The sequence below is a fragment of the Pygocentrus nattereri genome, chromosome 24, assembly GCF_015220715.1.
Source record: "Pygocentrus nattereri isolate fPygNat1 chromosome 24, fPygNat1.pri, whole genome shotgun sequence".
Taxonomy (NCBI): domain Eukaryota; kingdom Metazoa; phylum Chordata; class Actinopteri; order Characiformes; family Serrasalmidae; genus Pygocentrus; species Pygocentrus nattereri.
This window is the reverse complement of record NC_051234.1, coordinates 32,184,075-32,196,683: the sequence shown is the minus strand read 5'-3', so window position 1 is coordinate 32,196,683 and position 12,609 is coordinate 32,184,075. Positions and strand designations below refer to the sequence as shown.

At 45.3% G+C, this 12,609-nt stretch overlaps 1 protein-coding gene across 7 annotated transcripts in view; it reads left to right on the top strand.

Moving 5' to 3' along the window:
• The window catches only part of LOC108434230 (myosin VIIA and Rab interacting protein), a 315,840-nt gene that overhangs the window by 81,161 nt on the left and 222,070 nt on the right, over nucleotides 1-12,609 (top strand). For all 7 annotated transcript variants that reach the window (XM_037534196.1, XM_017709210.2, XM_017709209.2 and 4 more), the window contains exon 2: nucleotides 6,549-6,760. In XM_037534196.1, the coding sequence (XP_037390093.1) occupies nucleotides 6,651-6,760 (110 nt within the window). In that variant the 5' untranslated portion in view covers nucleotides 6,549-6,650. The remainder of the gene's footprint in view (nucleotides 1-6,548; nucleotides 6,761-12,609) is intronic.

Genomic DNA, 12,609 nt, shown 5'->3' with positions numbered 1-12,609 from the left:
CGAGAGACAGAGACAGAGAGACGGCGAGTGGGCGAGTGAGAGAGAGACAGAGACGGCGAGTGGGCGACGGCGTGTTGCTTATCTGTCATTATGTTTTGTAGATCGTAATTATGATGAGATGTTATGGGAGTTTAAATGAAGATGCCACATGAAAGTTAATGAGAAGCTTCTTTGATGTAAACATGTGTTTTCATAGTGCGCGCATGTCAGTCGGGGCAGAACGGTTGTAAACAGGTGGAGAGTAATGTGATTGAAGCTAAAGGGCACTGTTGACTGAGTCATCACCCCCAAGCCTAGCTCTCTCTCTCTCTCTCTCTCTCTCTCTCTCTCTCTCTCTCTCTCTCTCTCTCTCTCTCTCTCTCTCTCTCTCTCTCTCTCTCTCTCTCTCTCTCTCTCGTTCAGTGTTACGTATCCTCTTTTCTCTTACTAAATATGTATTTTTCTCTCTTCTATTATTTAGCATCATTGCTGCCTCTGTTTCTCTCCTTATTTTTGATTTGATCTCTTGCTTTTCTCTCGTGCAGAGCTCTTTCTCTCGTACAGTGACGTCCTGTACAAATAAAAATAAGCCGTGGGAACGAGATCCTAACGTGTGGCCGCAACTTCATAAGGAGTGGGAGTGAGATTATGCCTTAGGAAGCAGTTTCCCGTGCAATAGGATGTCGTTCCCCTGTGTTAAGTCATGGCATACATTATTTTTATTTAAATGGGATGTCATCAGCAGGGCTCCATACTCTCGCAGAGTATCTCAGACTCTCTCCTCTGGGGTCTCCACCCTCGCCTCCTACCCACCCCTCGCTCCATAAGCTGAATGAAAAGTCCCCCCACCCTGCAGCACTTCAGCTTCCTATAAAAAGCCCAGGCTGACTAATAGCTTCCCTCTGGCTGCTTCGTTATAATGGTGCATATTTCCCTCATATATTAGTCCCCATCAGCTGCCTCTTCAGCCTCCACTCTCCAGCACTGTGGACTGAGCCGTTCCACTTTCGCATAGACTGGAGCTCTCAGGATTACAGAGAGGGAGAGGGAATATAAACTGGACAGTGATGCAGAGTTTTTCATATGGGCATTAAAACACCTGACGCGTTGAACTTTAATATCACAGAGTTGGCTGTAAACCTGGCCGATCAGAGCCGTGCGCCCCGGGAGGAACATCAATGAGCTGAAGTGCTCTGGTCAACCATCAGATCTGCTGTTATAAGCTTATTTCTGAGATCCTGGAGATGCAGATAACCATCTCAAATCTCAAAGTTCTTGCGTAATCCTTGTTGGCAGAAAGAGCAGATCAGTACAGGTCCACAGGAGCATGACCAATTTCCTAACTGTTGCCTGTTATTCACGGTTAGATCACTTTTTACTGATAATGACCTTTTATTGCAGCTGTTCTTGTGTTACAAGCAAATAGGTCATTTTGAGCATGTGCATGTTGGTTTTTGTACTGGGACAAGATGTTCTGACTGTAGGAAAAGGATAGAACGTCCTACAAAACGGCCCTCGCTCTGGGAAGCACTTTGTAAAGAGGAAAAGCTGTGAATTTTCAGAACTGAAAGGTCCATTTTTATTGCGGTTGGGTTTAGGGCAGCGGTCGGCAATCCAAACGTGAAGACATTTTGTCCTTTCACCAAAAATCAAACCACAAAATTTAGTCTGTTTTACCATCTTGGCTGTAAATCTGTCTCAGTAGGTGCTGATGGGTTAGTGGACTTACTTTGCTCTCCTTTAAGCTTTAGCCATGGCTGCTTTTCTCGCATCTCTGGCAGGAAACATTTTCCCCAAAAGTGGAACAGTTTCCTATAAAAATGTCTCTTAGCGTTTGACTTTTTATGAAGGTGAAGTCGCTTCTCAGTCTTGTTTAAATTTTACCGTTCCACCTTAAATGAAGGTGCCAGAATGTAACATTTAAGGTGAATTTAGCATTAAAAGCTGGCAAACAAGAAACTGACCTCAGCCTTGCGACTTTTTAGTGTTCAGCAGTTTTTCGTTGCAGATTAAATGCTTTAGGAAACCAGCTGGGGTGATTATAAATGTGAGTGTATTTATATTCCATTGCGTTATTAAGGAGACCCCATTGCAGTGTTGGTGGGAAAGCTGTAACTCTGACTGAGCACTGTTGGAACTGCAAAACAGACCAAAATGACCAGGAAAACCATGAAAAGAGATGTGGACAAATGCAGTTATGAGGCCATGAGCAGGGAATCGGATACGGCAGTGCTGCTGGGGTTTTTAAACACTGTGTCCACTCACTGTCCACTCTATTAGACGCTCCTACCTTGTCGGTCCACCTTGTAGATGTAAAGTCAGAGATGACAGCTCATCTGCTGCTGCACAGTTTGTGTTGGTCATCCTCTAGTCCTTAATCAGTGGTCACAGGATGCTGCCCACTGGACGCTGCTGGCTGGATATTTTTGGTTGGTGGACTATTCTCGGTCCAGCAGCGACACTGAGGTGTTTAAAAACTCCAGTAACACTGCCATGTCTGATCCACTCAGACCAGCACAACACACACTAACACACCACCACCACGTCAGTGTTACTGCAGCGCTGAGAATGACCCACCACCCAAATAGTACCTGCTCTGTGAGGGTCCATGGGGGTCCAGAGTGCAGCTATACAGTAAGTGGAGCTGATAAAATTGTGTAGTTACAAGGAGGTTTTTCAAAATAAAGTGCTCAGTAAGTGCATAGATGGATGGATATAGGACACATGCCTGACCCCAGGTCCTTACATAGTATAAAAACAAGGTGTGTCTGTGTGACATCTTGTATGCATAAGGCCTGGTTGGATGGGTTTTGTGTTTTACCTGTGTGTGTGTGTGTGTGTGTGTGTGTGTGTGTGTGTGTGTGTGTGTGTGTGTTTTAAGTAGAGGCTGTTTTTAAGCTCTGTGGATGGAGTCAGTGAATTACATGCTTTTATATGAGCCGAACTGTAGGATACTGGCCTAATCTCAGCAGGCTGACCAATTTCACAGCTCTTTACATTCTGCTAAGCACAGCACATGCGTATGTATGAGCTTTAGATTGAGAGAGAGGGGAGAGAAACATAGCTGTCACTGTTTTGTGCTCAGCTGATCATGAAACCAGTGCGATCCATGCAGTATTGTGCCTGCTGTGCGAAAATAAAGCATTCATGTCTGATATCTGCACCGCTAAGCAAACGAGTGCTCCTGCAAACCCCAGGGAATTCTTTTGAGGGCACTTGGCTGAATCACCTGACCAATCTTAGTCATCCCCAGCAGTTTGATGCGTGCGAGGATGCGAGAAAAAGGCATTGGACAAAATAATGGAAACACTTCCATTATTCTGGCAGTATGTGCAGAACATGAGGTCACCAGGGCTTTGGACACAAAAGTCACTTTGCATGTTTGATGGGATTCATAGATTGAGAAAAGGTGGTCCAGTGTGGAAAATGTGTCTCAACATAGATGTTACTTTGATATTGATTTGCATTCAATCGTTTTTGCTGTAGTGTGAAGGAAGCAGCTGAATTTGCAGGTTGGTCAAAACGTACGTTTATGCAGGTTGACCATCAGTGGCAGAAATCCCAGGCCACAGGAAATTCTCGTCGCGGCTGGGAAGGCATCTGGCCGAACTGCACGATTCTTGGGTGCAAGAGTGGCTGACCACTGATGTTGCCTACACCCAGTATCATGTGCAGTCATTGCCAAATCTAATCACGGCTGTTTAGTCCTCGTGGTGGTATTATACGCTATTAGGCCTGTTTCAGTAACAGGTGACTAATGTTTTGCCTGGTGAGATTAAAAAGTGTTTTGAAGGCAGAGGCTGGCCTTAATCCTCATTAGGTACTTGACATGTTGCTGAAAGCTCCGTCATCATTTCCGTAATATCCTTATTCAAATACACGGTCGGTGTTTAACACACAGATGAGCTGCTTTCACAGGTTGAGTAAAAATAATCACAGTTACCAGCTCTGTCACAGTCGTGCAGCCGTGCTGCAGCTTGACATTTGAATGAAAGCTGTTCTAAATCCGAGGGACAGAAAAAGAGGTGGGTGGTGGTGGGGAGATAAAATTGGAAGCCAGTGTGGAGTGACATTTTAAACAGAAATGGATCTTAGATAGCTGTGAAAAAAAAAATCATCCATCGTGTGCATCATTAGTCACAAACACTAATTGACCAAGACTCCATTCAGGCGCTTCACTAGAGCTCTGCTTTTCTCTGAGAACTTCATTGCTACTAGTGGCATGTTGGTTCAATCAGGGTACTAAAACGGGCTTAAGTGAGGGACCAAAGATATCCCACCCACACTGTCACTAGAGTGAGCTGTAGCAACGAAACCGAAATACAGCTAAACATGCTGTTGTAAATATACTTAAAAAAAAAAAACTTGAACATCTCAGCTAGAGCTCACTCGGAATGAGTGATGCAGTGAACGGGACCAGTCGAGCTGTGTGTAAAGCACTTTCAGCTGCCACCGGCATGGAAGGTGCTATATGAGTGAAAACTACCATTAAAGTTGTATTTCAATGGATTCATGCAGCCGATAGACACACTATAATTCCTAAAGTATTCAGTCACCTATCCAAACCACTGAACTCAGGTATTCCGGTCACTTCCATGGCCACAGGTGTATAAAGCCGAGCCCCTAGGCCTGCAGACTGCTTCTACAGACATTAGTGAAAGAATGGGTCGCTCTCAGGAGCTCAGTGAATTCCAGCTACATCCAAGCCTTACATCACCAAGCGCAATGCAAAGCGTGGACTGCAGTGGAGTAAAGCGCCGCCACTGGACTCTAGAGCAGTGGAGACGAGTTCTCTGGAGTGACCAATCACGCTTCTCCGTCTGGAAATCCGATGGACGAGTCTGGGTTTGGCAGTTGCCAGGAGACGGTACTTGTCTGACTGCATTGTGCCGAGTGTAAAGTTTGGTGGAGGGGGGATCATGGTGTGGGGTTGTTTCTCCGGAGTTGGGCTCGGCCCCTTAGTTCCAGTGAAAGGAACTCTTAAAGCTTCAGCTCCAAGAGATTTTGGACAATTTCATGCTCCCAACTTTGTGGGAACAGTTTGGGGACAGCCCCTTCCTGCTCCAACATGACTGAGCACCAGTGCACAAAGCAGGTCCATAAAGACACGGATGAGCCAGTTTGGTGTGGAAGAACTTGACTGGCCTGCACAGAGTCCTGACCTCAACCCCATAGAACACCTTTGGGATGAATTAGAGCGGAGACTGTGAGCCAGGCCTTCTCGTCCAACATCAGTGTCTGACCTCACAAATGTGCTTCTGGAAGAACGGTCAGAAATTCCCATAAACACTCCTAACCCTGGAAAGCCTTCCCAGAGGAGTTGAAGCTGTTATAGCTGCAAAGGGTGGACTGACATCATATTAAACCCTATGGATAAAGAATGGGATCAGCTTTGTTTCATAAGCGTGTGAAGGCAGATGACCGAATACTTCTGGCAACTTTAGTGTATTTTCCTTGTGCATTCACCAGCTAAAGGGGAAAAAATCCAAGCCAAGATGGGCGTTTGTTTTAGAAAAAATAAAAAAATAAGTCTAAAAGTCTAAAAGTCTCAAAGTCTCACTCTAGAGACTGTCGGCACTGTTGTGGAACGTGAGTAAGAATGTTTACAGCAGATCATTTCAGTCTGGCTGGAGTGTCATTTTAACATCAAGCAGCTATTTACTAAGACTGAGTGTGTTTACTTTAATAATCCTACAGATTATTACTACAGAGAACCAGATTTGGTAGGTAATGTGATCAACACATTTTCATGCAGTTGATAAATCAGATAATGTGAACCTTCGGATCTAAATGAGTCGGACAGTAATCAGATTTCTGCTTTTACAACCAGCCAGTAAACTCACGCAAGACGACGTGACGAACGTAAAACTGTAAAACTTCATACTGCGGCTTTTTAAAAAACGTTGTGCCGCTTTACTTGAAAATGTGAACATGCATCATCTAGAAGATGATTAAATTTTAAGCGTTCATTTCGTCGAACACGTATTTGGTTTCAGCGTCACTCAAAGTGTGTTGCGGCGGCGCTACTGGCTTATTTATGGTACCACCGTCTGTTTTCACATGATCAGACGGAGAAATCTGAAAGAAATCAGAGTAAGAGTTCATATGCACTGGGAATCTGACTACTGAGCTAAAATCCAGCCTCTATCAGATTTCTTGATTGGGGTTCTAGACTTTCTTCTGATCTAAGAAATCAGTTACATGACCATTTGAATAATTAGTTAGCTACAGAAATCTGATTATGATTGGATTATTGCGAGCATGTAAACAACTGTGTCACAGTTGGCTTCATTCGGCAAAGTAAGGTGGTAAATAGCAAGATTTTAAAAAGCTCACCTTTCGATTTTAAGTTCTTGCACCGGGATGATGCTCATTCTTCAAATGTTTTTTGAAAAGCAAGACATCACCCAGAATGTATATACAACACTTGTGGGAACGTAATAATCTGATCAAAAATCTGAAACGTGGTGTGAAATGTCTGAAGGGACGTGTTGCGTTTCTGTGCCTGTTTCTGTTTCTGGCTTTAAGGCACACAAAGTAAATAAACCTTTTGCTGCTGTTTTCTGCAGGCAGCTCCCTCTCCAGCCACTGCGATCAGGTCTCTCATACCTGCCAGCTGACTCCCCGATCTTTCGGTGACCCTCCTTGACCATAATCGTTGACCAGCAGTAATGGGGCGGAAGCTGGACCTGTCTGGACTGACCGACGGCGAGGCGGAGCATGTGCTCAGAGTGGTGCAGAGAGACATGAAACTCCGCAAGAAGGAGGAGGATCGACTGAGGTGAGTGCACTTTGACTTGCTTTCACTCTGGCTGTTTATCCTGGATATTGAGTGAATCTACCGTATCAGTCAAAAGTTTGGACACAGTTTCTACTCCTACAATTTACTGCTTTGCTCGTTTTAGAATAATATAATAGTGGAAATATCAAAACCATGCAGGAACACACATGGAACTGTTCAGTGACCAAAGCAAGTTTGCCCAGTGCAGCTTTTTGAATGCAGTTAGCTTCATGAGGAGCTGCCTAGGATGCTTGTTCAACAGGCTTGAAGACGATCCACATACTGTTGCTGTCGGAGCAAAACCTTGCATCTCCTCCAGTTGCTGGTGTGTGTGTGTGTGTGTGTGTGTGCGCACCCCGCCCCCCACCCCCCATATTAATTTCAAACCATCCACCAGAAGGTTGTCGGCTCAAATCCCATGACTGACCAGATATTCCTGGTTGTGCCCTTGGGCAAGGCACCTACCTGTGCTGCTCCTAATTTGACCATAATTAGGCAGTAAAATGATAAATTTCATTTGTAGGAGCAATAAAGGACCTAACGTTATCCCAGGAAAAGTAGGGAGAAGGTCTCTGAAGTTCAGTCAGCTTTCAGACCAAATGTACCAACATCTCCAGACAAGGAGCCGCAGGTCATGCTGGAAACACATTTCAATGGCTACGTTTACACAGCAGGTAAAAGTGGCCCAAATCCAGTCTTTCTCTTCATATGTGAAGAGATGTTTGTCAGTGTGAACAGCAAAAAATGCATTAAATGACATTTTTCAATTCCGATTTGAGACGCTTTCATACGGGGTACTGAAATCCGATACGTGTCTGACTCCGTCTGAACAGCCAGATCACGACTTTTACGCCCGACCAGACATTCGTCAGTTCACGCTGCTGAGACTGAAACGTTTCGGCTGATGTTTCGGTACCAAAAAATCTGAGATGTTATCATTATAACTTCATAATCGCGCCTGTGATGCTGGCGAAGACTGAACTGAAGCTCCGGGAGCGACAGTCGTTCGCTGGCCGCTGTGATTGTTTACCTCTGCATGAGCCACGCGACGCTCTGATCTTTTGTGCATGCAAGTCGGTTTAGGAGCTGATCTGTTCAGACTGATGTGGAATAGCTATTACTACCACTAATACTACTGCTATTAATATTAGTAGTATCATAACTCTGTAGGTAGCCTGACCAGAGGAGGATGGGTGCCTCCTTGTGAGCCTTGGTCCCTTCCCAGGTTTCTTCCTCAGCTCTGAGGGAGGTTCTCCTTGCCACTGGCGCCCCCTGGCTTGCTCACCTGGGGGTTTTACATTCATGTTAAAACTTTGTCTTTATTGGAATTCTGTGAAGCTGCTTTTTGACATCAGTTGTAAAATTAGATAATTCAGTCGTGTCCTCAGAAGATGCTCTTTCACCAAGTTTGGTCCTTTTCAAATATTTCATCTGCTGGTTTCATGCAATTACATATTCCCACCAGAGAGGTCTCCAAATCCCCAAATCCCCAAATCCTGTGTAGTGTTGTGTTAAAGAAGCCTTGATCAAAATGTGTTAAGATTGAGGAAAACACACACTGAACCAGAATGTGTCCAGACTAATGACTTGTGATGTCATCTTTCATTCGGTGGTGGAGAAACACACTGTTCAGGCTTTTATGACCACAGATTATGGTCTCATGAAGCCTCCTTCATTCAAGACAAGCCAGGAAAAGAGATGCTTTGTGGCACAAGGCTCTCCCCCTCCTCCTCTCTGCCATTTAGGCTGCATTATTCAAGCGATTCTCTTTGTTTTATTGTCCCTTGTCTTTTTTTGACGCTTTCAGCAACTCTTAACAATCCCAGTCTGCTCCGCGGAGAATAACTAATCACCGGGCTGTCAGGGTGATGTACGAGGGTTCTGTGCTGTTCTGCTGTTCTGTATCTTCAGTGCCTGCTGCATTGGCACATCAAAAGAACATTGACACAACTACCGAGCGCATTGTGGCTTTCCCCAGTGGGAGTCCACCCCACTTTTAAAGTAGGACGAGTCGGCACAGTTCCTTCTGTGGTTTGGTCTGTTTTAGACTGTGCTAGAGCTCAAGTCAGCACAATAGCCTCCTTATGACCAGCTTTGATCCTTAAATGCGTGAGCGTTTGTCCTGTTTGTACATACTTCAGGTCATTAGAGGCCCGACGAGATCCAACAAAGTGCCGTGGCATTGTGCCTTTTTTTCCAAAAGGTTAATAAAAAGGTTTATTTTTTATTTTATTTTATTTTTTTTTTGGTTGGAGACATTTGGGGAAAAAAATCCATGTTTAAGTTTGTACTCTGTCAACTTCCACTAGCTATTTGTAATAGTGCAAGTAATCATTGTAAATATTTTAGATTATGTCCAAAAGTGGAAAGATCTTCTTACAAGGGCAATACCCCCCCCCCCCCAACACACAAGTAACAATGTTAATTTGTGACCACTTAATTATAATCAAAGCTATAACAAAGGGTTGCAAAGCCACCTCTACACATTTCAGTAGAGCGCATCATCAGTCAGAGCTTTTTCTCATTCCTTTGTTTGTCCTCCCTGCGTTGGTGACCTGTATTGCCCAGAGGCCTCAGTGTTGTCTCTCTGTGGCATCTTGCTCGTCTCACTGTTGGCCTGCTTGGTCAGAAGCTTTGCTCTCTGTTTGATGACTCAGTGCTTCTGTCAGACCCCTCAGCCTCTCGTCTCTCAGCATGTGACCTCTGCTCAGATCAGCCAAGTTGGAACTCAAATGGACATCAATGTCCATCAAAAAGTCCATGTGGTTCTCACCATGAACGCAAAGCTGAAGCTTCGTCGAATGTCTTCTGTAAGAAAGCAGGAGGTAATGTAATGTCTGTAGACCGTTAAAAGGGAGGAAACTGGCTATGAGGAGCGAATAAGAGCCCAGCCACATTTGAATGTATAACAGGTATAAAAGGCTGTTAAACGACAAGTATAATCAGTTATAACAATGCAAAGTATTTATATATTATATATCATTAAATAAAGCGGTCACACCTACACACCTCAGGTCCTGTTCCCTTCTGACTCAATCTCCCAGAACTCTCCGGATCACGTGACTCTTATGTCATGGACTTCATTCCGTGTTGCACGACTTTAATACGTTTCATCTGTTTCCGTTTACCGTGTGATCTTTGTGGTTGGTATATAAACCCGGTCTTTAGAATAGCTATCGCATGTTCACGTCGGGGCTTTATGCCCTCAAGCCAGAGCTTATGTATTTTTCTTGTGCGTATAATCTGATTCTCTGTGTTTCTTGCCTGATTGGACCTGTTCACCTAGATCACCTGTTAGGGTTCTGTTTGCCAGCGCTCACCTCTGATCCTGACCCATGTCCATTACCTGACCATGTCTGTAGATGGTCCTCATCTCCAGTACAGCCTCAGTAAAGTACCTTGACCGCAAGCGTGTGACTCATAACAGGCTGCCCAGCCTGTCTGGTAACAAAAGCACTAAGATTTCATGTTGCACTGGATAATTTTCTGAAGAAACATGATTTTGAATTAGATTTGAGAGAGAAAGAGATTTACAGCCTTATTAAATGCAGGGTTGCCAGATTTCCCTGCTTCAGGCTTAGTGAGCATCATCCAATATCTCAAACATCCAGGATACCGCTGGGAAAAACTCATTTCTCAACCCTGAAGACAAAAGCAAAGAGCCAACGTGGGGACCCCCCACCCCCCCCACCCCTCGGAAAGCAGGGACTGTCTCACACACTCTATCTTATAGTTCATGTCCCCGTCCCTCAGGCATGAAGAGCCAATCAGACACCTGCGCAAGCCGACATCTCCTCCGTGTTACGCTGAAATGCTTCTCCCTTCTCTCAGCTTGTGCTGATCAAACAGCTGGTTCCTCTGAACAGCATAAGGCGACGCGCACGCAGACAGCTGAGTGGACCGATGTGCCTCGGAACCGACAGAGGGCCTCATTAAGAGAGCGAAAGCTGTGTAGTTGTCTGTCTGAATTAGCCGATTGTCACTGCAAATCTGTTGATGCAGGACGAGCTGCTCGTTCAGCGCCGCCAAAGGTTTCTGCTGGAAATGAAGCCAGAGAGGATGAGATCCTCCTTCATACGACTCGAGCACTGCTGACATTTAGTCAGTCTCTGTTCATCATTTTCCCTCTACCTTCCCTCTTCTATTTCACTCCTGTTTCTGAAACCTCCCATCTCTCTCTCTCTCTATCTGCGCCTCTCTCTCTCTCCCTCTCTCTCTCTCTCCCTCCCTCCCTCCCTCCCTCTATCCCTCTCTCTCCCTCCCTCCCTCCCTCCCTCTATCCCTCTCTCTGTTTTTTTTCTCTCTCTCTCTCTCTCTCTCTCTCTCTCTCTCTCTCTCTCTCTCTCTCTCTCTCTCTCTCTCTCTCTCTCTCTCTCTATCTGCCTCCCTCCCTCCCTCCCTCTCTCTCTCTCTCTCTCTCTCTCTCTCTCTCTCTCTCTCTCTCTCTCTCTCTCTCTCTCCCTCTCTCCCTCCCTCCCTCCCTCTATCCCTCTCTCTCGCTCTCTCTCTCGCTCTCTCTCGCTCTCGCTCTCTCGCTCTCGCTCTCTCGCTCTCGCTCTCTCGCTCTCTGTCTCTCTTTGCCTCTCTGTCGCTCGCTCGCTGTCTCTCTCTCTCGCTCTCGCTCTCTCGCTCTCGCTCTGTCTCTGTCTCTCGCTCTCGCTCTCTCGCTCTCTGTCTCTCTTTGCCTCTCTGTCGCTCGCTCGCTCTCTCTCTCTCTCTCTCTCTCTCACACTCTATCTGCGTCGCTCTCTCTCTCTCTCTCTCTCTCTCTCTCTCTCTCTCTCTCTCTCTGTCTCTGTCTCTCTCTCTGTCTGTCTCTCTGTCTCGTTTGGAGTCTGAAATCAGTCTTTCCAGCCTCTCTTTGTAAGCAGCTCCATCTATTTCTTTCCTGCATCGATTGGCTGCAGTGTGATCGATCGCTTTGCTTGTGTTTAAACAGAAGGGCTTTGGTTCTGCCGGGTCACTCATATTTCTGCAATCCGGTTCAGTTTGGTTCAAGAGAAGCTCAGTTCACTGGGGGGGGGTGTGTAGGGGGGATACTCAGTCCAGCAGAAAGGCCTCTGTGCTGCTTTGACCCTGCTGGCTGCTGCCCCACAATGCACTGCACTGTTCTAGTTTGCTTTAAAGTTTTCCCACCTGCTGAATGCAGTCGATCAGTCTGGATGGGTTTGACGTTTGCTCCTTTAGTTTTACACTAAAGCTATGAGGCTAATGTAGCTAATAAGTAATGGAAGCTAATGGCCATTGACTTGAACAGCATGTCTAAATAAACAAACACTCCATCTGGAAAAATATAAAAGGAGGATGCGTTAAAAATTAGAATGTACACAATGTTCTTTCACTAAGGTTCCTTAGTAAAGAAAATCGTTCTATATAGAACCATGAACTCTCAAAGGTCTCCCCCTGCTGAATCTTAAACTCTACGTGATTAGCCGTTGGCTCACGAGATGCTGGATGATGTTCTATTGGCTCCCTGTAGAAACCTTTGCATAAATTAGGGCGTGCTTCATGTAAATGAGAAGCTGGTAGGCCGGCGCTTGATTTCACGCACTGAAGATGACTGCTCAGAGTTTGTGCTCTGTTAGGTGACATTTGTCAGATGTCTGCTTGTTTTTGGGTCACACTGGAACAATTAACAAAAATCATTTCACTAGAACACAAACTGGGCATCTGATATGTGGAATGAGTTTTTATCGACTGATGAGTCTAAATTTGTTATTGGGATGCAACCAACTAAATATAGATGTATATCTATATAGCACCACGAACCGTCGGCGTACTTGATCTCGTCAGATTGATGGAGAGACTTTGTTTGTTTGTGTGTGTGTGTAGAGGGTTCTGTATAGCAC